At 39.4% G+C, this 27,682-nt stretch overlaps 1 protein-coding gene across 1 annotated transcript in view; it reads left to right on the forward strand.

Annotated features, from left to right (window-relative positions):
- Positions 1 to 16,259: 16,259 nt before the first annotated feature.
- Positions 16,260 to 27,682, forward strand: part of LOC128657992 (gastrula zinc finger protein XlCGF57.1-like) — a 169,967-nt gene continuing 158,544 nt past the window's right edge. The window contains exons 1-2 of the mRNA XM_053712430.1: positions 16,260 to 16,335; positions 26,424 to 26,581. Coding sequence (XP_053568405.1) covers positions 26,530 to 26,581 — 52 coding nt within the window. The 5' untranslated portion in view covers positions 16,260 to 16,335; positions 26,424 to 26,529. The remainder of the gene's footprint in view (positions 16,336 to 26,423; positions 26,582 to 27,682) is intronic.

Consider the following 27,682-nt stretch of genomic DNA (forward strand, 5'->3'; position numbering starts at 1 on the left):
GCGTGAGACCTGATCTGATGCCCTTTCTAGTACTTTTACAAGTTGTGTAAATGATTTTAAGTATTCTCTAATAAATATAATCTTTTACCTAATCCACGACTGGAGAACTCCTTACCTTCACTTGGATTTGCTAATCGCCAGCATCCAGTCGTGGAGGAGAAGCATTGGAGCTGTATTGGAGCTGTATTGGAGCAGCAGCAATACCTTTTTTTCCTGAGGGCTGAAGACTGGAGGGGAACCGGAAGTGACGTGATACACAGACAAAGAGCGGCGAGATCGCACGGAACACAGACGCCAAAGAGAACCGGAGGACATAGTCCTGAGAGGCAACGCTACATCCACGGAGGATCCCTGGCCGCCGGGGACCGAGTGGGAAGTAGGAGAGCCTGACCGGAAGAAAATCTTTGAGCACTGGATAAAAGTCCGTTGGATGTCCCATCCACATCGCGCCCTAAAACAGTAAGACAAACTTTCTACTTATACCTACAGTTTGTTTAACAGGACATTTATGTACAATATTTATATCACGCTATTCAGCACAGAACTGTGACATTGCATGCAGGTACAACCTGTGATTAGGGGCCTCTGGCGAGCATCCCTTTATTATTTACTGAGGCTGAACTGAAGTTTGAGATATATACTTTAAAAGTGAAATCAAGGACACTTACAGCTCCTAGCATTATTCACAGTCAAAAATGTTTATGTTGTGTGAGCCTGAGACACAGGCCTGATAGAAAATTAAATTAGATTACACTAGCAAAATGATTTAAAAGTTTGGTTGTTTAAATTTACACTAATGTTAAGCAGATATGAGTGGTGGCTGCTGGCACAGAGCAATTAACCACAGTATATGCTGTGTGAGCCTGAGACACAGGCCTGATAGAAAATGAAATTAGATTACACTAGCAAAATGATTTAAAAGTTTTTTAAAAAAAAATTAAAATAATGTTAAGCAGATATGAGTGGTGGCTGCTGGCACAGCAATTAACCACAGTGTATGCTGTGTAAGCCTGACACACAGGCCTGATAGAAAATGAAATTAGATTACACTAGCAAAATGATTTAAAAGTTTTTTTTTTTAAATTTAAATTAATGTTAAGCAGATATGAGTGGTGGCTGCTTTCACAGCAATTAAACACAGTGTATGCTGTGTAAGCCTGACACACAGGCCTGATAGAAAATGAAATTAGATTACACTAGCAAAATGATTTAAAAGTTTTTTTTTTAAATTTAAAATAATGTTAAGCAGATATGAGTGGTGACTGCTGGCACAGCAATTAACCACAGTGTATGCTGTGTAAGCCTGACACACAGGCCTGATAGAAAATGAAATTAGATTACACTAGCAAAATGATTTAAAAGTTTTTTTTTAATTTTTTAAAATAATGTTAAGCAGATATGAGTGGTGGCTGCTGGCACAGCAATTAACCACAGTGTATGCTGTGTAAGCCTGACACACAGGCCTGATAGAAAATGAAATTAGATTACACTAGCAAAATGATTTAAAAGTTTTCTTTTAAAATTTAAAATAATGTTAAGCAGATATGAGTGGTGGCTGCTGGCACAGCAATTAACCACAGTGTATGCTGTATAAGCCTGACACACAGGCCTGATAGAAAATTAAATTAGATTACACTAGCAAAATGATTTAAAAGTTTGGTTGTTTAAATTTACACTAATGTTAAGCAGATATCAGTGGTGGCACTAATCACAGTCAGCTAGATTTAGAGTTTGGCGTTAGCTGTCAAAACCAGCGTTAGAGGCTCCTAACGCTGGTTTTGGGCTACCGCTGGTATTTAGAGTCAGTCAGTAAAGTGTCTAACGCTCACTTTGCAGCCCCGACTTTTCCATACTGCAGATCCCCCTTCGCCATTTGCGTATCCTATCTTTTCAATGGGATCTTTCTAACGCCGGTATTTAGAGTCTTGGCTGAAGTGAGCGTTAGAAATCTAACGACAAAACTCCAGCCGCAGAAAAAAGTCAGGAGTTAAGAGCTTTCTGGGCTAACGCCGGTTCATAAAGCTCTTAACTACTGTGCTCTAAAGTACACTAACACCCATAAACTACCTATGTACCCCTAAACCGAGGCCCCCCCACATCGCCGACACTCGAATACATTTTTTTAACCCCTAATCTGCCGACCGCACACCGCCGCCACCTACGTTATCCCTATGTACCCCTAATCTGCTGCCCCTAACACTGCCGATCCCTATATTATATTTATTAACCCCTAATCTGCCGCCACCAAAGTCGAAGCTACCTTACCTACAATTATTAACCCCTAATTTGCCGACCGGACCTCACCGCTACTATAATAAAGTTATTAACCCCTAATCCGCCTCACTCCCGCCTCAATAACCCTATAATAAATAGTATTAACCCCTAATCTGCCCTCCCTAACATCGCCGACACCTAACTTCAAGTATTAACCCCTAATCTGCCGACCGGACCTCACTGCTACTATAATAAATGTATTAACCCCTAAAGCTAAGTCTAACCCTAACACTAACACCCCCCTAAGTTAAATATAATTTAAATCTAACAAAATAAATTAACTCTTATTAAATTAATTATTCCTATTTAAAGCTAAATACTTACCTGTAAAATAAACCCTAATATAGCTACAATATAAATTATAATTATATTGTAGATATTTTAGGATTTATATTTATTTTACAGGCAACTTTGTATTTATTTTAACCAGGTACAATAGCTATTAAATAGTTAAGAACTATTTAATAGCTACCTAGTTAAAATAATTACAAAATTACCTGTAAAATAAATCCTAACCTAAGTTACAATTAAACCTAACACTACACTATCAATAAATTAATTAAATAAAATACCTACAATTAAATCTAACACTACACTATCAATAAATTAATTACATGAAATACCTACAAATAAATACAATTAAATAAACTAACTAAAGTACAAAAAATAAAAAAAGCTAAGTTACAAAAAATAAAAAAATTAATTACAAACATAATAAAAATATTACAACAATTTTAAGCTAATTACACCTACTCTAAGCCCCCTAATAAAATAACAAAGCCCCCCAAAATAAAAAAATGCCCTACCCTATTCTAAAATTAAAATAGAAAAGCTCTTTTACCTTACCAGCCCTTAAAAGGGCCTTTTGCGGGGCATGCCCCAAAGAATTCAGCTCTTTTGCCTGTAAAAATAATCACAATACCCCCCCCAACATTACAACCCACCACCCACATACCCCTAATCTAACCCAAACCCCCCTTAAATAAACCTAACACTAAGCCCCTGAAGATCTTCCTACCTTATCTTCACCACACCGGGTATCACCGATGCGTCCAGGCTCCGAAATCTTCATCCAAGCCCAAGCAGGGGCTGGAGATCCATCATCCGGCTGAAGTCTTCTATCAAGCGGCAAGAAGAAGTCCAGAAGAGGCTCCAAAGTCTTCATCCTATCCGGGCAGAAGAGGAGATCCGGACCGGCAACTATCTTCATCCAAGCGGCATCTTCTATCTTCATCCGATGACGAGTGGCTCCATCTTGAAGACCTCCGGCGCGCATCCATCCTCTTCTTCCGACGTCCTAAGTCCGAATGAAGGTTCCTTTTAAATGATGTCATCCAAGATGGCGTCCCTCGAATTCCGATTGGCTGATAGGATTCTATCAGCCAATCGGAATTAAGGTAGGAAAAATCTGATTGGCTGATTGAATCAGCCAATCAGATTGAGCTTGCATTCTATTGGCTGATCGGATCAGCCAATAGAATGCGAGCTCAATCTGATTGGCTGATTGGATCAGCCAATCGGATTGAACTTGAAAGAAGCCTTCATTCGTCGGTAGTCCGTCGGGAAAGAAGGATGTTCCGCGTCGGCGGGATGAAGATTGAAGACCCCGCTTGGAAGATGACATCGCCCGGATGGAAGACTTCTTCAGCGCAGACTGGAGGATCACTTCTGCCGCTCCGGATGTCCTCTTCAGTTCCATCGGTGGCTCGGCTGAGTGAAGACAACTCAAGGTAGGATGATCTTCAGTGGATTAGTGTTAGGTTATTTTAAAGGGGGTTTGGGTTAGATTAGGGGTATGTGGGTGGTGGGTTTTAATGTTGGGGGGGGGTTGTATTTTTCTTTTACAGGCAAAAGAGCAGTTTTCTTTGGGGCATGCCCCACAAAAGGTCCTTTTAAGGGCTGGTAAGGTAAAAGAGCTTTCAACTTTTTTAATGTAGAATAGGGTAGGGAATTTTTTTATTTTGGGGGGCTTTGTTATTTTATTAGGGGGCTTAGATTAGGTGTAATTAGCTTAAAATTGTTGTAATATTTTTTAAATGTTTGTAACATATTTTTTTATTTTTTGTACTTTAGTTAGTTTATGTAATTGTATTTAATTGTAGTTATTTGTAGTTAATTTATTTAATTAATGTAATGATAGTGTAGTGTTAGGTTTAATTGTAACTTAGGTTAGGATTTATTTTACAGGTAATTTTGTATTTCTTTTAGCTAGGTAGTTATTAAATAGTTAATAACTATTTAATAACTATTCTAACTAGCTAAAATAAATACAAAGTTACCTGTAAAATAAATATAAATCCTAAAATAGCTACAATGTAATTAATATCTTAGGGTTTATTTTACAGGTAAGTATTTAGTTTTAAATAGGAATAATTTATTTAAGTATAGTGTAGTGTTAGGTGTAATTGTAACTTAGGTTAGTTTTTATTTTACAGGTAAATTTCTCTTTATTTTAGCTAGGCAGCTATTAAATAGTTAATAACTATTTAATAGCTATTGTACCTAGTTAAAATAAATTGAAAGTTACCGACCATCTATTGAAAGAGAAGGGTTTCCGGTGGGAGGAGCTGATTCGGAGCAGAGCACGCTGAGCTGTGGCGTGGTGCTGAGAGTCAGCGTTTGGAACAGCTTTTGCCTCCCTGGCCTTACTCTCCCGTTGTTGGTGTGATATATACATCCTAGGGAGCTGGGCAGTCTCTATCTGTGCCCCGGCAGGAAACCCGTGAGCGCGGTATGCTCCGTCGCAAGAGCCGCAAGTAGCCTCTCCACTAGAAAAAGTACACCCCGCGGGGGTGATTTTCCTGACTAACTACAGGGCGCTGTCCCTCAACTATACCACATCGGCACCTTGGATGCAACACGAAGGTAGAAATTGCCCCATTATAGGTGCACGAACAAATACCCTTATACTATAAGGACCCTGCAAACTCTAAACCTTCTACTGTCCTGCCGAGTGCAACGAACGCACCTAAAGTTTGCCAACTTACCGCCTGTAGCGGTCTCACGCTGGAGCAAATCCATTCCTTAGGATGTGCTGCTACACTGATCCGGGTACCTGGTAAAGTTGATGCCTGAATATACTGGAGTAAAAGACCCGGGGCGGAGTACTGAGCAGGGCAAAAGTGTTTGTCTACCTACTGCTACGTCATCTGGTTGGAGCTGCCGGGGTTGTTGCTGTGTTTTCCCGACAGGTGCTACGACAACTGCAAGGGTAACAGCTGAGACAGGCCTGCTCCGCAAAAGTCCGTACTACAGGCTATCATTGCAAGTTATACATGCGGGGTAGAGTTGGACTCCTGCTGTCGTACTCACTACAAACTTGGAAAGTGCAAGTATATCTGGTTCCTTGGTTTCCTTGCTCTGTTTGTTGCTCTGACTGTTTGCTTTGTCCTTTTTCCTAAAGTAAAGAGAACTTTTTATCATATTGCTGCTGGTGGACCGCCGCCGTGCGGGTTGAAGTAGCTTTGATAACGGCTGGACATTTTAAAGTGCCAAGTGTCAATACTATTATGGACAGTATTCAAGTCTGTTTGTTTGTTTTATATATTTAGTCTCTCTGAGGTTGCAATTGTATTACTTTAACCTATAAGCCTAATACAGTAAATGGATCAAAGAGTTAAAAAGTCAAAAGTTAGACGAATATAACTTTATGAAAAGATTTTTTGCCTAGCTGTGCATTAGGGCCTAGATTGTTCTTGCAGCTTTATTAAGGAAAATCTTTCTCTCTAATATACCATAAGCATTTGATCTTACTATAAACTCCTTATTAGTCCTAGAAGTTTAACTAATATATTTACATCTATCTTTACTTACATTTATATAGAACTATATTCTGTGATCATATAAGCACTGTATTTATTGTGTCTGACATGCTACTTTAAGAAGCCTGGCTACAAAACTCTCCAGGTGCTGATTAAATCAAATAGAGAGACAATCTACATGGTATAAGATTTTTTTGCTGTTTTGAAATATATTAGATCCCAATCTTTTTATATAGGTTTTTCTTTCTCTATTTTGCCACATAAACAATAGTTGATGTATGTAAATTGTGGTTAAAAACCTATAAACATACAGCTCGCTTTTCCCCCCTTACAATACTTCACGACATTTGCACTGATTACTTTACTTATTTTGTATTTTTCTGTAAGTTTTTGATACATAGCCACGTCCACTTATTTATTTGTATGCACATACACTATTTGTATAGATAGGCATCAATTGCCCTGATTTTTTTTTTTGATTTTTTTTTCTCTTCTTCTCTCTCTATCCTCTTTTCACGCTAATGAGTCCTTTACTTTTTTTTCTGCACCCTATACACTATTTTTCACCTAATCGAATTTTCACCTAGGGAGGAAGCGAGTGATATATATGGACAAATATATTACGACGTCTAAAATACTCCTCTGTTGATTGAAAGAGCACACAGAGTTGGTCCCCAAAGGAAGTTGCTGAACGGGATAACTAAGCCTAGGGCAGTCATGATCAAATTTCAAAATTATCAAGATAAAATGACACTTCTAAGATCCTATCGCAAGATTGACCTGGTGCAGATAGGAGAAGCTAAAATCTTGATTTTTCAAGATTACTCCAGTGAAACCTCCTAAAGAAGGAAAATCATGTCACCCTTCTGCACCAAGCTAATTAATGCAGGGCATAAAGCCAGATTAATTTACCCAGCCAAAATAATAATTGAAGACAAGGATGTCACACATACTTTGTTAACCGAACAAGAAGCTAGACAATTTTGTATGGATTTGAAAATTAATGTATAGATGAGGGAACGAATTAAAGTTGTAAATATATTTCTGGATTTTGTGAGATGTTGCTATTTGCTACATAAAGTTCTGTTTTTAGAATTTCTCTCCTTTTGGCCCCTTCTCCTCTTTCCTTTTTGGGGTTTTTTTTCTATCTCTCCCTCCCTGCCTCCACCTCCACACCTGATATAGATATGAAGAGTAGAAGAAATGCTTAAGTGCGTCTCGTGGAACATAGGTGGAATAAACTCCCCTATTAAAAGGAAGCTAATAATTAAGCAACTAGGTAAACACAAACCCGACCTTGCCTTCCTACAAGAAACCCATCTTAAGGCTATTGAAGTAAATAAACTTAAATCAAAATGGGTGGGTCATGTGATCGCCTCCCCCTGTAATAGGAAGAAGAGAGGGGTAGCCATCTTGTTCAACAAATGTCTATCTTATAGAATTCTGAAACATAGTCTCAATAAAGAGGATAGATGGCTACTGGTCGAGATTGAGATAGGGAACACTAAATACATCTTTTGCAATATATATGCGCCAAATCAGGTAGATGTATTATTCTGGAATCAACTTATCATGATGCTATCCCAGTATATTGGACAAAATTTGATCTTGGTAGGAGACTTCAATCTTATCCCAACTCCATCTCTAGATAGACGTACTCCAAATAACTCTAAATTCCCTACTGCTAAGGCCAAAATATTTAGTCAGATATGTAATAACTTAAAGGTCCATGATATTTGGCGTATTAAACATCCTGACTCTCAACTATTTTCCTGTGAGTCTAAGTCTTATAGAGCACTATCTAGAATAGACTTCTTTTTAATTTCTAGTGTCATGTTAGCGATGGATATTGATACTCATATTTCTGACATAACAATTTCAGATCACGCTATCATTTCTCTGAACATAGCAATCAAGAATACGACTACTAACTTTGTAAATAATTTCTTTTTCCCCAACTATCTATCTCAGGATAAAAAGTTCGCTGATTGGTTAGGCCAGAGATGGCGGGAGTATCAATCTTTCAATAGAGAATATCTAGATAAAGTAGAGATTTACTGGGAAGCTGCTAAGGCTTACCTTAAGGGTGAAATTAAAGCCTATGTGATTAAAAGGAAGAAGCAATTCAATGCCAGTGAAATACAGCTGGCTAATCAGCTTAGCAATTCTTATAAAAATTATATTAATAATACTTCTAAATCCCTTTGGGATAAATATCAGAAGGCTAAACAGGAATATGATCTCTTCTTCAAAGAGAAAATGCTAAGGGAAGATATTAAAATTAATGCTAAGTACAGTGGGCAATTCGGCAGATCAGCCAAATTTCTGGCTAGATTAAATAAGGCCAGGAAAAAGAACAATATAATTGAAGCTATTAGGGTCGGCCAAGATAGATGTTCAGACCCACTAGAGATCAGAGAGAGCTTTTTCAAATATTTCAAAAACATATATGCGGCGAATGAGATTAATTTTGAAAACAAAGATATTTTCTGGAATTCAGTTGTACCTCCTAAAATCTCTCTAGCTTTTTTAGAAGTCTTAAATAGTCCTATCACCCTAGAAGAAGTAGATGAGGCAATACTCCATGCCAAGTCAAATAAAGCTCCTGGCCCTGATCAGTTAACATCAGAATTTTATAAGATCATTCGATGTGATATACTTCCTATTTTGGTTAGACTATTTAATGAATATTTTACAGCTGGGAAGCCTATGTCGGAATACTTCTCGGCGTCGGCGGTTACTTTAATATTAAAGAAAGGTAAAGATCCTCTTGATCCATCTTCATATAGGCCTATATCACTTCTAAATGTAGATTATAAATTACTTACCTCTATAATGGCAAAAAGACTTAAGTCTGGTATAGAGCAAATTATACATGAGGATCAACCAGGCTTTATGCCTGGGAGATCCTCTATCAGAAATATACGCCGTGTCACTACTGTATTAGAATATTGTTGGTATAATCTGCAGGATAATGTTTAAAACCCAGAACAAGACTATGCGTTGATAACCGCCGACGCCGAGAAGGCTTTTGACTCAGTCACTTGGGATCACCTATACACCGCCCTTGATAAATTTGGGTTTAAAGTGAATTTTCTCTCATTAATAAGGTCCATCTATAATTCACCTACCTCATATGTCCTAGTCAACGGGGCTCCAACACCTAGGTTCCATATCCATAAAGGAACGAGACAGGGCTGTCCCCTGTCACCCCTTTTATTCAACATTGCTATAGAACCTCTTGCAATCCTCCTGAGAGACACCATATCAGGTATAAAAATCGGAGACCAACGAATGGTCTTATCACTCTATGCTGATGACTTGCTGCTGTTTTTGCAGAACACTAAAAACAGTATCCCTCTTGTTTTAAATACGTTTAAGCAATTTAGTTCCTTCTCTGGTTACAGATTGAATTTAAGCAAATCTGAAATTCTCTGGATATATCAGAATAAAGATAGTTGTAGGGAACACCCTCTACAGGTTACAGAAAGCATCAAATACCTAGGAATAAATCTTCATAGAAATCCTAATCTTTGGTACGATAACAATTTCTCTGTTTTCTTTGCAAATGCTGTCGAGAAATTAGACAGATGGGTCTTGTTCCCTATCTCCCTCTCGGCCAGAGTCATGCTAATTAAGTCTATTCTCTTCCCACAATTAGTATATCTTCTTCAAAATCTTCCTGTCTTTATTTCTAATAAAGATCTAAGGCTTTTTTACAAAATTTGTTCATCTTTTGTCTGGAACAGAAAAAGGCACTATCTATCTAGAACTAAATTATACCAGCTCTCAGAATATGGAGGATTTGCGCTTCCTGATATAAAATGGTATAATATAGCTATCTTGGCACGTTTTGCTTGTGACTGGATCACAGATACTAATTATTTCACAAATCCTCTAATCGAAAGACAGATGGTTGCCCCTCTCTCTCTCTCTCAAAGCTATTATCCATTGCCCAATGGCACAATTACCAAAACACACTAAAAAGTTAGCGGTAATTGGTAATGTTGTCTCAGCATGGCAGAAATTATGTACCGTGTTAAACATAGACTATCGCATATCATCATACCTCCCTATCAGAGGTAACAGCCTTTTCCCTCCAGGTTTAACATCAGGAATTTTTACAAGGTGGGAGGAGAAAGGGTTAATTTACATCTCCCAAGTTCTTGACAATGAACATACAGTCAGAACATTCGAATCTATTCTCCAAGAATATAATCTATCAAATCAAAACTTTTATGCATATTTGCAACTTAGACATTTTATAAATGGAATACAAAATATTAGACAAGATTATAAAAAATTTGGTAAGCTCGAAGGCTATATCATTTTACATAAAAATGGCATTCATACTATCTCGCTAATTTATAATATCTTAATGTCGAAACAAGGACAACTGGGGTTGGAAACTTTAAATGGCTACTGGAGATCTCATTTTCAAGAAATAACAGTAGAAAAAATTAATTTTAGTATTAAACAAGTAAGAGAGGCAAGAATTCCCACCTCCTGGAAAGAATCTCATATTAAATTAATTAATAATTCATATATTACACCGAGACTGTTAGCCAAGTGGGCTGGTGATAAATCCACTAATTGTTTTAAGTGTAAAAAAAAAAAAAGGATGATCTCCTCCACTGTTTCTGGTTCTGTCCTAAAATTAGGCAGTTTTGGTCTAAAGTGTCCTACTGGGCCTCTAAAGTCCTACATGAAAATGTGACATTAGATATGTATCAGGTTTTCTTTTTAACTAGTGAGACCAACATTACATTCCATAAAGCTATTGATATCCTGATCCTGCTAGGACGGAACCTAATCCTCAGGTATTGGAAGAAGAGGATTGCTCCTCCGTTTGGTCTATTTAAACAAGCCGTGTTCTCTCAAATAATGTTTGAACAACTAAATATCAATTCCCTTTCAGAGAACCAAATAAAAAGTTTCTTTGACAAATGGCTTACTCTAATACAACAACAATCTAATAATTTGCAATATGCATTAACCAAATGTTTTCATAAATCAGACTTTTTTGGAACTCTGATCTTGAATAATCTATTCCCCTACTCTTGGTATTAATGTCACATTCTCTTGTTGGTAAGATGAAGGTGTGAAGCTGGAAGCTGGAGGCAGGGGGGATCTCAATTCATTTCATTTCTTTTTTTCCCCCTTTTTTTTTTGTTGTTGTTGTTGTTGTTTTTAGTGTTCTGTTGTGTTTTACTTGCTTTGTTTTTGTTTTGTTATGTTCTGTTATATTATTTTAGGTAACCAGGGAAACAGCACAAGTGTACAATAACGAAGAGTAAGATATTGGAAAGTTTGTGGTAGTAACTTTCTTAAAATATGATTTTGTGGATCCTCTGAATTTAAGAGTGAATTAATTATTGATTGTTCCTATTTTTCTGATTGATAACCATTCTTTTCTTCTTTCTGTTAAACAAAGAAATTTACTCATGTGATAAATTTGTACTTGTTGATTTGTACTTTGTGCCTGGAAATAAATAAATGATAAAGAAAGTTACCTGTAAAATAAAAATAAATCCTAAGATAGCTACTTATTATTATTTATATTGCAGCTATATTAGGGTTTATTTTAAAGGTAAGTATTTAGTTTTAAATAGGATTAATTTAGTTAATAATAGAAATATTATTTAGATTTATTTAATTAATATTTAAGTTAGGGGGGTGTTAGGGTTAGTGTTAGACTTAGGTTTAGGGGTTAATAAATTTATTAGAGTTGTGGCGGTGTAGTGGGGGGCAGGATAGGGGTTAATAAATGTATTATAGGTGGCGACAGTGTAGGGGGGGCAGATTAGGGGTTAATAAATTTAATATAGGTTGCGGCAGGGTCCGGGAGCGGCGGTTTAGGGGTTAAACTATTTATTTAGTTGCGGCGAGGTGCAGGATCGTCAGGATAGGGGTTAATAACTTTATTATAGAGGGCAGCAGTATAGGGGGGCAGGATAGGGGTTACCAGGTATAATGTAGGTAAAATGCTTGCGGTATAGCTATAATGCCACAACTTGTAATACAGGAGACATGCCATTCCAAATTTTAGCGGTATAGCCGTACCGCACCATACTGCATAACTTATAATTTAGGTGTGTGAGGCTGCTAAAGTGAGGACACAACAAATACTGTGCACTAAGTAAGTATTTGCGCTACTACATTTGCTGTAAGACTGGTCCTTATACATACTACCTTCTGAACAGCTGTGCATGTGCTTCATATAATTATATATATTGCATTACTCTAGGATGTGGTTTCCTCTTCATATTTAGTTAAAAGGCTTCATGTCACCCCTAACTTTTCACCTCTCTTAACACCATTAAGATAGTCATAAATGGTCAATTATAGCAACAGTAATAATAATATCTAATAGCAATAAGAAACATAATTTTTTAAACAAACTTTTTCCCAGTTTTGTCACACCCTATATGGGACAACCATGCAGACTGACTTCCTGTAACCTCATCACATATACTAATGATAAATATACAATTATTAAAGAGGTCAGACTTGTACCCATCACCCTAACACACAGACTGCACTTGATAAAGTCCTCACTCCCTCAAATACAGCTTGCTCATCGTATCAGCCCCCTCACACTGTAGTCCCTATACAGACTCTCAGCCCCCTCTGTCTCACACCCTAGTCCTTGTACCATCTCTAAGCCCCCCTGTTTCACACCCCATTCCCTGTATAGACACTCAGCCCCCACACACTTCATGCCCCTGTACAGAATATCAGCTCCCTTACACCTCAGTCCCTGTACAGACTCAGTCCTCTCTCTCTCTCACACACACACACCAGTCCTGTAATGGTTCTCATCTCCGCTCTGCCTCACACCTAAGCCCCTGTACAAGTTCTCAAATCTCACTGTCTCACAGCCCAGTTCCTGTATAGTCCCTGTATCCTCCACCTCTGATTCTCTCCCCCAGCCCCTCCGAGATCTCTCAGCCCCCCTCTGTCTCACACTCCATGCCTTGTACAGGCTCTAAGCCCCCTCTGTATCACACCTCAGCACCTGTACAGGTTTAGCCTCTAACCCTCTCTCACACCCCAACCCCAGTACAGGTTCACAGTCCTCCATCTGCCTCACACCTAAGCCCCTGTACAGACTCTCAACCCATCTGTCTCACACCCCAGTCCCTGTGTAGACTCTCAGCCCCCCTCTGGCTCACATCCCATCCCTTGTTCAGGCTTTGAGCCCCCTGTCTCACACCTCAGCCCTGTACAAACTCTCAGCCCCTCTCTCACACCCCAGTCCTGTATTGGTTTGCAGCCCGCCCCTCTCTCACACCCCAGTCCTGTATTGGTTTGCAGCCCACCTCTCGCTCACACCTAAGCCCCTGTAAAAAAAAATCTCAGCCATCCTCTGTCTCACACCCAAGCCCCTGTTAAACTATCAGCTCCCTCTGTCTCACACTCCAGCCCTTGTAAAAAAAAATTTTTTACTACCAAGAGTAATCGAGTAGCGCTAGTCTAGCCAGAAATAAATATATTATACGTAAAATATGTATATAAAATAAAATCAACATAAAAATCTAGAAAGTCCAACAAATTATATATATATATATATATATTGGACAATAATAAAAAGTATTTTTCTTATTTCTGCTGTTCAGAATAGATTAGTACTGTGGTATAATTATATACAAGTATCACAAAGAATATAAATAATATATATAATACAAAATACAAGTACTTGTATTGTTCATAAAAAGTTCATGACGAGCTAGTATTTCATGAAACGCTGGAGGCTCCCAATCCAATAAATCCTGCTGCTCCTCTTAAATGGGTATATCCAGATAACCCAAACACAGTATAGTCTAGAAAAGAGAAAAGGGAGAGAAGCGCAGGACAGGATTCAAGTGTAGAGCCAGACTTTAATAAAAATGACACAAGTAACAAATGTACTCACAAGATAGAGAACATAAATAGGCACATCAAATAAAATGTATCCTCCGTAGTTCCGTTGGTTCAACATACAAGCCTCAAATTCCGATCCACTACTTCAGGAGGACACACACACACCCTCGGCTATGAGCCAATAGGAAATCCTCAGATAAGGGTGCACCCGGCAGGAGAGGACCTATGGTAGCTTCACAGGGCAAAATACAACAGTTGAGACTTCTACGTAGCAGTCTCAACTGTTGTATTTTGCCCTGTGAAGCTACAAACGGAACTACGGAGGATACATTTTATTTGATGTGCCTATTTATGTTCTCTATCTTGTGAGAACATTTATTACGTGTGTCATTTTTATTAAAGTCTGGCTCTACACTTGAATTGTGTCCTGCGCTTCTCTCCCTTTTCTCTTTTCTAGACTCCAGCCCTTGTACAGACCCTCAGCCCCCTCACACCCCAGCCCCTGTATAGACTCTAAGCCCCCATCTGTCTCACATCCCAGCCCCTGTACAGATTATCAGACCCTCTCTCTCACACACCCCAGTCCTGTACTGGTTCTCAGTCCTCCTCTGCCTCACACCTAAGCCCTTGTACAAGATCCCCTTTGTCTCCCACTCCAGTCCCTGTGCAGAATCCCACCCCCTCTGTCTCACATCCCATCCCTTGCACAGTCTTTCAGCCCCCTCTGTCCTACACCTCAATCCAAGACTCTCAGCGCCCCCCCCCCCCCCTCTCTGTCTCTCTCTCTCTCACACACACACAGCCCAGTCCTGCACAGGTTCTCAGTCCTCCTCTGTCTCACACCCCAGTCACTGTGCAGACTCTCAGCCCCCTCTGTCTCATACTCCAGCTCCTCTATAGACTCTCAGCCTAATCTGTCTCTCACCCAAGCCCCTGTACAGACTCCCGCCCTCCCATCTGTCTCACACTTCAGCCCTTGTACAGACCCTGTCCCCCTCACACCCCAGCCCCTGCATAGACTCTCAGCTCTCTCCTGTCTCACACCCAAGCCCATGCATATACAGATTCTCAGCCCCCCTCACACCCCAGCCCCTGTATAGACTCTCAGCCCCCCCCCCCGTCTCACATCCCAGTCCCTGTACAGACTCTCAGCCCCCATCCATCTCACACCCAAGCCCATGTACAGACTCTCAGCCCCCCTCACACCCCAGCCCTTGACTGTATAGTCTCACAGACCTCTCTCTCTTTCAGACACACACACACACACACACCAGTCCCTGTACAGATTATCAGTCTCTTTCTCTCTCACATCCCAGACCTGTACTGGTTCATAGTCCTCCTCTGCCCCACTCCTAAGCCCCTGTGCAGCCACACAGCCCCCTCTGTCTCGGATGTCAGCCCTCCTCTGTCTCAGACCCCAGTCACTGTGCAGACTCTCAGCCCCCTCTGTCTGATACTCCAGCTCCTCTGTCTCTTATCCCAGCCCCTGAACAGACTCTCTGCCCTCTCATCTGTCTCACAATTCAGCCCTTGTACAGACCCTCAGTCGCCCCCCCCCCCACACACACATACACTCCATCTCACACCCAAGTCCATGTATAGACTCTCAGTCTCCCTCAAACCCCAGCCCCTGACTGCATAGTCTCACAGACCTCTCTGTCTCTCACTTAAACACACCCCAGCCCCTGTATAGATTCACAGTCTCCCTCTCTCTCACCACACTCCTGTACTTGTTCATAGTCCTCCTCTGCCCCACTCCTAAGCCACTGTACAGAAACACAGCCCCCCCCCTCTGTCTCAGACGTCAGCCCCCACTGTCTTACACCCCAGCCCCTGTAAAGACCATCAGCACTCCTGTCTCACACTCCAGCTCTGTACAGACCATCAGCAGCCCTGCATCACACTCCAGCCCCTGTACAGACCATCAGCAGCCCCGTCTCACACCTCAGCCATTGTACAGACCATCAGCAGCCCCGTATCACAACTCAGCCATTGTACAGGTTCTTACCCCACGGTGACGCCCCCTCTCACACTTCAGTCACTGTACACTTGCAGTCCCCTCTGTCTCACAAACCAGCCCCTATAGACTATAAACCCCGGCCCCCTCTATCTCAAACCCCAACCACTGTAGACTCGCGGCCCCTCTATCTCACACTCTAGCCCTTGTAGACTCTAAACTTCATTCTGTCTCGCACATAGCCCCTTCCTCAACCTCTCCTACCCCATGTCTCCGCACCCACAGCTCACCTCTCACCCTTGTCACGCCCCCTTACATCAAATCTATTACCAGAGGAGCAGCTAGATTCAATCCGGCTAAAAGACTGATGATGTCACTGCAGTCACGTAACGTCTGTGAGTTCACCGGTCCTTTAGCTGCAGGGGATCTAGCTGCTACTCGAGGATAAGGATAATATTATATACAGTACCTGTGTATAAGGTACTGGGGAGAGGGTTGTGTGTGTAAGGCAAAGGAACTTCTGTATAATATATATCTGCATATAAGGTACTGGGAATGGGTCTGTGTGTGAGACTATGGGAACCTCTCTATAATATTATATATTTTTATACACGGTACATAGTATTGTGTGTGTGAGGCAATGGGAAGATCTCTATTATAGTATATACCTGTGTATAAGGTACTGGGGAGGGGGCTGTTTGTGAGGCAAAGGAACTCCTCTATAATATATATTTGTATATAAGGTACTGGGGAGGGGTCTGTGTGTGAGACAATGGGAACCTCTATAATATATATTTTTGTATAAGGTACATTCAATAGTACTGTGTGTGAGGCAATTGGAAACGTTCTATAATATTTTATATATTTATAGAAGCTAATGGAAAGGGGGCTGAGTGTGTGAGGCAGAGAGAACCTCTGTATAATATGATATATCTGTTGATAAGGTACTAGAGAGGGGTCTGTGTGTGCATGAAAGGAATGACAAGGGTGAATGACAAAATGGAATGCCCATAGACTTTAATGGGCTATAAAGTTAAAAGTTCTATAGCAATAAAATTATGAGACATATCTAGTAGATATTTACCCGATATGTTCCATAGATACAGTAACTTATTCTGAAAGTAAGATTATGTGGGATTATTGCTGATTTCTATGGACTTTAATGGGTTGTAAAGTTAAAGTGAAGGTAAAGTTTGCCGGTTTTCTCACCTTTATATTACTAACATACTATATAGTGCAGGGAGTCTCCCTGAAGTTCAGGGAGTCTCCCTGATTGTAATAGTGGCTCCCTGATGCCAGCAAATGGACTGCAATCTCCCTGAAACTCCAAGTACCATGATTCAATGTGGCCCAAATCCGGAAAAGTGTTTCTTTAAGGAATGCCTTTAGTTGCTGGGACGTTATAGAACCTTCAAAGCATCAGTAACCAAAAAGCCCCCACTGATTTTAATAAAATAAAACACAAATACTACCTTATTTACTGCATGTAATTAAACTTCGTATTCTAAAATATTTAAGCATTCAACAAGGGTACGGTCACTGGAAAATAGGTTTGTTGTATGTGGTTGTGCAATAAAGCTACTTTTTTATGTGACTTTAGTGGGAAGCTACTTTAATGATAAGTCTCTCTTGTTTAGGGTTTCAAGGTGTCCAATATATAAATGGGATGGGGGGGGGGGCGCAGTAGCGGGAGAAGCCACCTCCCTGAAATGAGTTTTTGCAGGTTGGGATGTCTGTATAGTGTGATCGCAATTTTTTTTTTTATTATTTAAATATGTATTATTGTATTTTTAACTAATGTTTTTTACGTACTTTGCTGGTCTTCGATCCTCCCTCCATGAATTTCCGGATTTTACAGTCTATTACGTACAGAGTGGTCCCACCCGCTCTATACGTACTTCAAAAGCATGCGCACACCTTGGCTTATCTTCTATTTGCGCCTGCGTGAGTGAAATTCTTTGAAATAGAGGACGGAGTCAATATTTTCTGGTCTCTATCGTAATTGCGCATGCGCTAAACTGGAGCGAGCCCGGGTAGGAAGTTAAAGGAAATAATGCCAACGCATGCGCAGAATGTCCAGCAATGTTGTGACGTCAAATGACGGCCGCCTAACGGCCAGACTTTCTTTTGGCTGATTCAAGAAAGTGACCGGACCAAAAAAAAAAAAAAACGGGCTGATTTGGAAACGATTAGAAATGGCAAAAAAAAAAGGCTTATAACTCTGTAAATATATTAAAATAATTAAATTGATGAATTAAAGTACCTCTAATTTTATAAGTATTACCTTGCCACTAATCGAATCATGCTAAGTTTACCTTCACTTTAAGTGTCATTCTATAGAAATCAGATTTAATCCCATATACTGTAATATTACTTTCAGAATATGCTACTCCACTCAGGGAATACATCTGATAAATATCTTCTTGATATCTCTCATAATTTTGTTGCTGTAGCACTTCTAATGTTACATACCATTAAAGTCAATGTGCATTCCATTTTGTTATTCACCCTTGTTATTCCATAGAAAGCATCAATAATCCCACATAATATCACTTTCAGAATATGCTACTGTACCTGGGGAACATATCTGGTAAATATCTATTTGATATGTCTCATATTTTTGTGGCTATATCACTTTTAACTTCTATGGGCACTCCATTTTGTTATTCACCCTTGTCATTCCTTTTAGTAAGTCCCACATAAATTGCTGAAGGTAGAGCTGTGTATGAGTGAGACAGAGGGATGGGAACTGTGTGTATGAGTGAGTTAGAGGGAACCTCTCTATAATATTTCTCAAGGTACTTTGGAGGGGGCTATGTGTGAGGCAGAGGGAACCTATCTATAATTATATATCTGTGTATAAGGTATTGGGGCGGGGGGCTGAGTGTATGAGGCAGAGGCAACCTCTTTATAATATGTATTATTATTATTATCGGTTATTTGTATCTGTATTCATGTTGCTGGGGAGGGGGTTGTGTTTGTGAGTAAAATTGAACCTCTATAGTATCATATATTACATAGGTGTGTATATGGGCCCACCATTACCCAATCACCTGCTCCTTATAGAAACTTTAATAAAATGTCCCTATAGTCAGACATTTTTGGGAAAAATAGAATACTGGGGCTCCCGTATTTTAGGAAGAAGGATCATATTTACCAATAATAAAAAAAAAAAAATTCTCAGTGACAGGGCGGAGGAAGGAAATGACTTTTGGTTTCTGAATATGATCATTCTTATTAGTAGGAAGTTGATTCTGAAGGAATGGAAATCATTGAAGGAGGTTAAATTTTAATGCAACTACAGATTGAGCAAGTACACTCACAGTTTAAGACAGAAAAATATATTAAAATGTTCTTTTAAAAATGGTAAAAATGTATTAAAGTGAATGTCAATTTTGATGCTAAAATGCCCGTTTTTTAAAAATTTGATTAAAAACAGGGGCACTTTAATTCATCAAAATTTACATTTCACTTCTGTTGAGAAAAAAAAACTTACCTTTTAATCTTCACAGCAGCTCCAGCTTCCTCCACCCGTCGCAAAACCTCTTCCTGGGTCTAAAATGAGGAATCCGGCTTCCTCCAATCACAGTGTTCAATCAGACACTGATTCCCCTGGGGGGGGGGGGGGGAGCCGTGATTGGAGGATGACCTATCCATCATTTCTGACATCAGAAATGACTTGCAACAACCGGAGGAAGCTGGAGCTGCTGTGAAGATTAAAAGGTAAGTTTTTTTTCACAACAGGAGTGAAATGTAAATTTTGATGAATTAAAGTGCCCCTGTTTTTAATCGAATTTTTAAAAACCGGGCACTTTAGCATCAAAATTGACATTCACTTTAAAACCTTAGATACAGAGCTGCAAAAACAATTGTTAAAACCATTTATACAAACAGAATATTTTCTGACAGAAAAATTAAGGGGCAATTGGCAACATATATAAGGGGAGGGAGGAAGATAATTTGTTTTCTTCTTCTGCCCCTTAATTAGATTATGCATAAATAATAGTACACATAATTAAAGGCGTACATAGAACAGTCTAGAAAGTATCAATTGCTGAACGCAATTGGAAGAATGTACTTGAATAGCACTCAACAGCATAGAAGTGGAGGCACCAGAGCGGCTGACCGCTTACTTACTATTAGTTATACAAGTACCCCACGAACCGCAACTATAAGTAGCCTGTGTACTTTAAACTGATATAGTATGGGAAGGGGGCTCTGATCCTCCGCACCAAAAGGATATAGCGACTCAGCTTATCATAATAATTTGGGAGATTTAACTGTAACAATTTTAATACCCAGGTTCCTTTACAAGTTACGCTACTGTCTAACCAATGGTATATATGATTTAATAGCGGAACAAACTCAAAACGCATGGCTAAGATATAATATTCATTTAGGAGATACACAAAGCTGCGTATTGAACATACAACCTGATTAAGCACGGGGTTAATATTGATACTGCTTACCCGGCGTTTGTAAACAAAATCAGACCACATGTAAGAAATCTGATATTAAGTAATAAAGTTACCGTTACTGGCACAACGGTGGTCTCTGTATACATAAAGCCAAAAAGAAAGAAAATCATACTGATATTCCAATTACTGTTCAACAGCAGCCAACTGCCTGAAATTGTTGCAATCAATTTGTATTAAGACTTAAGCACCCCTGTTTTATGTAAAGCACCATACACCAGAGTATTCAGCTGACAATGTTAGGCATTTACATCTAGTAATAAACCAGTAGATAACACACTGGGTCTATATTTATGTGTAGCTCTGAGTGGGATATAATTAGCATAATTAACAGATATTTTAAATTATTTTAACAAACCCACAGAGCTATACATTTACGATTACAGAGTATTGCACTAGTTGAACAATATAATAATATCAAAGATTCCATTACTCTTACAACTAGGGGTATATTTCTGGACCTCACTTCCAAGGTGTATTTAATTATATATCCTAGCGGATTAACTGACAATAAAGAACCATACTATATAGTACAGCAGTGCTACCCTAACCTAGGGTGGTACTATTGATAACTTACATATATACACCAGGTGGCCAATCTCATTCTATAGAGATTATAAAGTGGAACCAATATTATATTGTATATATTGTACTATAATAATACATCATTACCAATACTCGTAATTTTCAAGTGATAATTTGGTTTATAAATATCAAAGGTGTAAATACTTTCCAAGCCATCCAAGAGTGGAAAGACACCCGTGGGGTATTATGCAGAATATTATATAACTATTAATTATTAAGTATTGACACTTAGAGAGCCGGTGGGGACACCCCCAACCCAGGTCCACAATAAGTGATTATTATCACCCACACCCATCTCTCAGAGGAAAGTACAAGAATAAGACACCTCGAATGTGATACATGACCCTCATAACGAGGGTGATATACGAGATGTATATAGCACCCTTATAATTTTGGGTACATCCTCTGGAGAGCTTACCGGGAATTACAATATATATAATTAGATCCTGGAGGAATAACCCTCCTCTGAGCCGCATTTTTTCACCACCACACTGTCTGTGATTTTTTAATTTCTCACATTTATTTTAATATTCTTATTAAAAGTTAAGTTTTAAAATCCGCCCTATGTTGGGCTTCTTTACCTATTGTACCATTGGCAAATATTTGACCCTATGCTGTTGAGTGCTATTCAAGTACATTCTTCCAATTGCGTTCAGCAATTGATACTTTCTAGTCTGTTTCTCCCAATGTACAGCACCTAAGTCCCCAAGTATACTATTATCATTTCTCATACAATATATGAGACAAGAATACAAGGTGGGACCCAGCATCCGTAGTGCCGTCGTCTTTTTTTCTTTGTTTCTCAACGTACATAGAACAGTGCTGATTAGGAGAGTCAAGGGAAATAGGGAAGGATAGGAATGGAGTGTTAAGAAAAGGAGGAAAAATATGCAATTATTATGGACATAATGATCACCATTGTGAACAATATTTTGTTTGTTGTTTGAATCTGTGATATTTACAAAATACGCTGTACGTTACTGAATGGAAATGTCCTAAAGTAAAAATGTATGTATTACATATAATATGCATCAATAATAAGATAAAAAGGAAAAAAATAAAAATAAAAGCAACACACATAACCTCCTTTCCATACAATGCATCCCATACGCACACATTCCTTGCACACTATGGAACTCTCGCTCTGTCTGCAACAAACTTACAACCATTCATGACCTGTTTATTTCAAATGTTTTCACCCTTTTAGCAATTACCGGAACCTGGTTATCTTCTTCTGACACTTTCCACTGCTGCTCTCACACATGGTGGTCTTCACTTTAGCCATACCCCTAGGCCAGGTGAGAAACGTGGCGGCGGTGTTGGTATCCTGCTCTCCCCCTCCTGCACTTATCAGTACCTACCTCCAATCCCTTCTCTCTCCTTCTCCTTTGAAGTCCACTGTATTCACCTGTTCTCCCCCCTCTCCCTCAAAGTGGCAGTCATCTATTGCCTTCCTGGACCTACCTCCCAATTCCTTGAAAACTTTGCCACCTGGCTTCCTCACTTTCTCTCTACAAATATACCAACCCTAATTCTTGGGGACTTCAACATTCCCATTGACAACCCGTCTGCCCTGCTGCCTCTAAACTTCTTTCACCCACATCCTTCTTCGGTCTTTCACAATCCACCCTATTCCCTACCCACCGTGATGCACACTCCATCGACCTGGTATTTTCCTACCTCTGTTCTATATCTGACCTCACCTGTCGCCCTTTTTCCATTTCAGACTATCACCTGGTCACCTATAATACTAATGCAACAGCTAAACCCACTTCTCCATCCCGCCCTCGCACCTGTAGAAATCTACATGCTGTGGATCTGCTCCAATTTTCAAAAATCATTCAAGATCTCCTCCCTCACACTTTCACTATAACCGCCCTGATTTCGCAACAGCCCACTATAACAAAACTCTCTCCTCTGCATTAGACTCGCTTGCCCCTCCCCAGCTGTGCAAAACATCACGCCGTCAGTTACAGCCCTGGCACTCTCAGCAAACACGCTATTTGCAAAAATGCTCCCGTACTGCTGGAGGAAAACTCACTCTGAACCTGTTGTTATACAATATAAGTATATTCTTCGTTCATACACTTCTGCCCTTCACTTAGCCAAGCAAACCTACTTCTCTTTTCTAATATCTACTCTTTCCTCAAACCCTAATCGACTCTTCTCCACCTTTAACTCTCTCCTCTACCCACCTGCTCCACCCCCCCCTCCGTCTGTCTTTAGTGCTCAAGACCTGGCAGACTACTTTTTAAACAAAACACGTACTATCCGAAGCAACATCCCAACACCAACCTGCAATATTCCATCAACAGGCCCAGTTACTCCCTCTGCCACCCTCTGCATCTTCCATCCAGCCACTGAGAATAAAGTTTCTTCCTTACTATCTATCCTTATCCTTATCTTCCTCATGCCTCACTACCTGCCCGCTCGACTCTATCCCTTCCCATCTAATACCCTCCCTATCTTGCGGAATATAATGGCGCTTCATAAATAAAGTATAATAATAAGGCACTGGGGAGGTAGCTGTGTGTGTGAGTCTGAGGGACCCTCTTTATAATATTAAATATCTGTATATAAGGTATTAGGAATGGGGCTGTGTGTGAAAGGTAGAGGGAACCTCTCTAATATTATATATATTTATATACAGTACTGGGAAATGGTTGTGTTTGTGAGTCAGAGAGAACCATATACAAGGTCAATAAAATGAGTAGCGCCTTATTATTATTATTATTATTGGTTATTTGTAGAGCGCCAACAAATTCTACGACGCTAAAAACCCTTACGGGTGATTAGCCGCACTTTACAAGTACCCAATACATACATATAATATATTACATTTGTGTATATGTTACTGGGGAGGGAGTTGTGTGTGTAAGTCTGAGGGAACCACTCAATAATATTATATCTTTGTATAAACGGTGATGGGAAAGGGAGCTATATGTATGTGAGTCAGAGGGAAACACTTTATAATATTAAATATCTGTATAAAAGGTACTATAAATGGGGCTATGTGTGTGAGGTAGAGGGAACCTCTCTAATATTATATATATATTTATATACAGTACTGGGGAGGGGTTGTGTTTGTGAGTCAGAGAGAACATATAATATAATACATTCGTATATACGTACTGAGGAGGGGGCTGTGTGTGTGAGTCTGAGGGAACCACTCAATAATATAATATCTATGTATAAAAGGTACTGGAGATGGCCTATATGTGTGTGAGTCAGAGGGAACCTCTTTATAAAATTTTAAAGCTGTAAGGTACTGGGAGGTAGCTGTGTGTACGTGAGTCAGAGGGAACCTCTTTAATATGCCCATATAAGGTACTGGAGAGGGGATTATATGTGTGAGGTAGGAGAAGCCTCTATATAATATTATATATCTTTATATAAGGTACTGGGGAGGGGATATCTGTGTGTGAGTCAGAGGGAAACTCTTTATAAAATTTTAAATCTGTAAGGTACTGGGAGGTAGCTGTGTGTCAGAGGAAACCTCACTAATATGCCCATATAAGGTACTGGGGAGGGGCTGAATGTGTGTTAGTCAGAGGGAACGTCTTTATAATATAAATCTGTAAGGTATTAAGAGGTAGCTGTGTGTATGTGAGTCAGGGAACCTGTTTAATATTCTCATGTGCAAGGTACTGGGGTGGAGAGGGTGTATATGTGTGAAGCAGGAGAAACGTCTCTATAATATTATATATCTTTATATAAGGTACTGGGGAGGATGCTTTATGTGTGAGTAAAAGGGAACTTCTCTATAATATTATATTCCTGTATATAATGTATTGGGTAGGGTGATGAGTGTGTTAGCCAGAGGAAACCACTGTATAGCTTTAAATGTGTACATATAAAGTGTTGGCGATGTGCACCTCTCCATAGTACTGCATATCTCTACATACGGTGTGATAGGAAAGGTGGTGTATGTGAGGCAGAGAGAATCTCTCTATAATGTTAAAGTGAATGTAAACTCACCGTCACCTCTCATCCTTATGTTGTGAATCTCGCAAAATAAAGGCTAGTTTAATTAATCATTTTTTATAAAAGCATAACACATACAAATATAAAGGAATTTATCGATATTATTCTTACTTTATTCCTCCGTCCGCCATCTTGTCCCGCATTTCTCAGGTGATTGACCGTTCTTTAAACAAATAATCGATTGCACCCCGTGGCATCCAGCCCCTTTTTTTCTACGTCACGCGATGTAACTGCGCATGCGTTCCCTGCAGATTCGTGATTGACAAGCAATGAGATCGCAATGAAAAATTTTGCCACGCATGCGCAATGTAATTTTCTTTGCGGATAACGATTCTCAATGGATCAGGGAACGCATGTGCATATTAGACATCGATTTAAAACACATGCGCAAATGGAGTTCTCGTTGTGAAGGGGGTTTCAGGACTGCGTAATAGAGCAGGCGGGACAGCTCTATACGCAATGTTGTCTGAATACAGGAAGTCCAGGATGGGAGGAGTTATCCTTCAAAACAGAGATAAGATAAATTATAATATGATAAAAATAATTTTTATGAATAAAAACATTGCGGTTTCAATGAGAAGTTTATTGAGAATTGGTAGTGTAGATTAAAAAGCTTAAAATTTACATTCACTTTAAGTGTCTGTATATAAGGTGCTACAGAGGAGGCTTGTGGGAGAGACAAATAAAGGGGATGTAGAGGACATTAGTGATAAAAGTTATGGATAAATAAATTATTAGTTATATATAGATTAATTAAAAATGTTTTATACATACAACATCAATGTCTCCTACACCCCCTGCAGTTCACCAGACTTTAGTTTAGTTCTACAGTGTAGGGATTAATAATTAGTCAATGTGCTGCTGCTAAACTAATCATAAAGCCTGATGTGCTGCAGAGGATGATGGGAAATAATAAAGATTTAGTTATTTTATTCACACAGTGTCACCCACTTCTGTGTAGTATACAGCTCTATGGGCATAAATATACTTCTTGATTCACTTCCCTTGAGGAAATAACAACGCCTGTAATATTGTATATCATGTACGTTATTGAAAAATGACTCAAAAACCTAACTTTTTGCATTTTATATATGTTGTTTTATTTTACCATATTTGGTTAATAATGCAAACTTTTTTTCTATAAATGCTCGGTCTGTGAAAAAAACTGTTTATAATTTGTGTGGGTAATTCACAGAAAAAAAGCACTGAAATTGATATTTAAACATAAAAATGTTCACATGGATAGAAAAAGCTTCAACTCAGGGGTGTTAAATGGCTTAGAAAAGAAAGGAATAAAGATCTGCATTTAGTGACATAAATAAAAACTATTTAATTGTTAGAACACTTTGTGTATATGTTGCATTAATTAGTTGTATTCATTTTAATCTCTTTATGACTAAGTTGAGTGATTGTTGTATCTTGGTTTGTGTAGGACGCTCAGATACAGGTATTTGTCACCCATAATTCAACCATCTCCCCTATGATAATGATCTATACATGAGACCTCTCTCTCTCTCTCTGTAGGCTCCTGTTACTATGAAGATCACATACAATACACATCCCTGCATTTGCCAGTAAAGGAGAAACCTTTTAATAATATCTGGCAAATTCAGTTCTGCTGAACAAGACAATGTCTGACAAGACCGGGAACCAAACCTCAGACCTTCCTGATGCACACGGAGGTAAGCAGGACGTCACATGCATAGCACCTGGTTTTTATGTATATATGGCAGCAGTGCTTGTCCTGAAAGCATACTGATATAGGTACAGGAGTGTGCTGTATATATAGCAGCAGTGCTTGTCATGAGAGTACACTGAGGTAGGCACAGGAGTGTGCTGTATATATAGCAGTGCTTGTCATGAGAGCATACTGAGGTAGGCACAGGAGTGTGCAGTATATATGGCAGCAGTTCTTGTCATGAGAGCATACTGAGGTAGGCACAGGAGTGTGCTGTATATATATGTCAGCAGTGTTTGTCATGAGAGCATACTGAGGTAGGTACAGGAGTGTGCTGTATATATGGCTGCAGTGCTTGTCATGAGAGTATACTAAGGTAGGCACAGTAGCATACTGTATATATAGCAGCAGTGTTTGTCACAAGAGCATACTGAGGTATTCACAGGAGCGTGCTGAATATATGGCAGTAGTATTTATCATGAGAGCATACTGAGGTGGTCCCAGGAGTGTGCTGTATATATGGTAGCAGTACTTCTCATGAGAGCATACTGAGGTAGGCACAGGAGCGTGCTTTATATATGGCAGCAGTGCTCGTCACAAGAGCATACTGTGGTAGACTCAGGAGCAAGCTTTATATATGGCAGCAGTGCTCGTCACAAGAGCATACTGTGGTAGACTCTGGAGCAAGCTTTATATATGGCAGCAGTGCTCGTCACAAGAGCATACTGTGGTAGACTCAGGAGCAAGCTTTATATATGGCAGCAGTGCTCGTCACAAGAGCATACTGTGGTAGACTCTGGAGCAAGCTTTATATATTGCAGCAGTGTTCGTCACAAGAGCATACTGTGGTAGACTCAGGAGCAAGCTTTATATATGGCAGCAGTGCTCGTCATAAGAGCATACTGTGGTAGACTCTGGAGCAAGCTTTATATATGGCAGCAGTGCTCGTCACAAGAGCATACTGTGGTAGACTCAGGAGCAAGCTTTATATATGGTAGCAGTGCTTGTCATAAGAGCATACTGAGATAGGCTTAGGAACAAACTTTATATTTGGGAACAATGTTTATCATGAGAGTATATTGAAGTAGGCTGACACTTGTCATGG

Source organism: Bombina bombina, chromosome 4 (genome assembly GCF_027579735.1).
Source record: "Bombina bombina isolate aBomBom1 chromosome 4, aBomBom1.pri, whole genome shotgun sequence".
Taxonomy (NCBI): domain Eukaryota; kingdom Metazoa; phylum Chordata; class Amphibia; order Anura; family Bombinatoridae; genus Bombina; species Bombina bombina.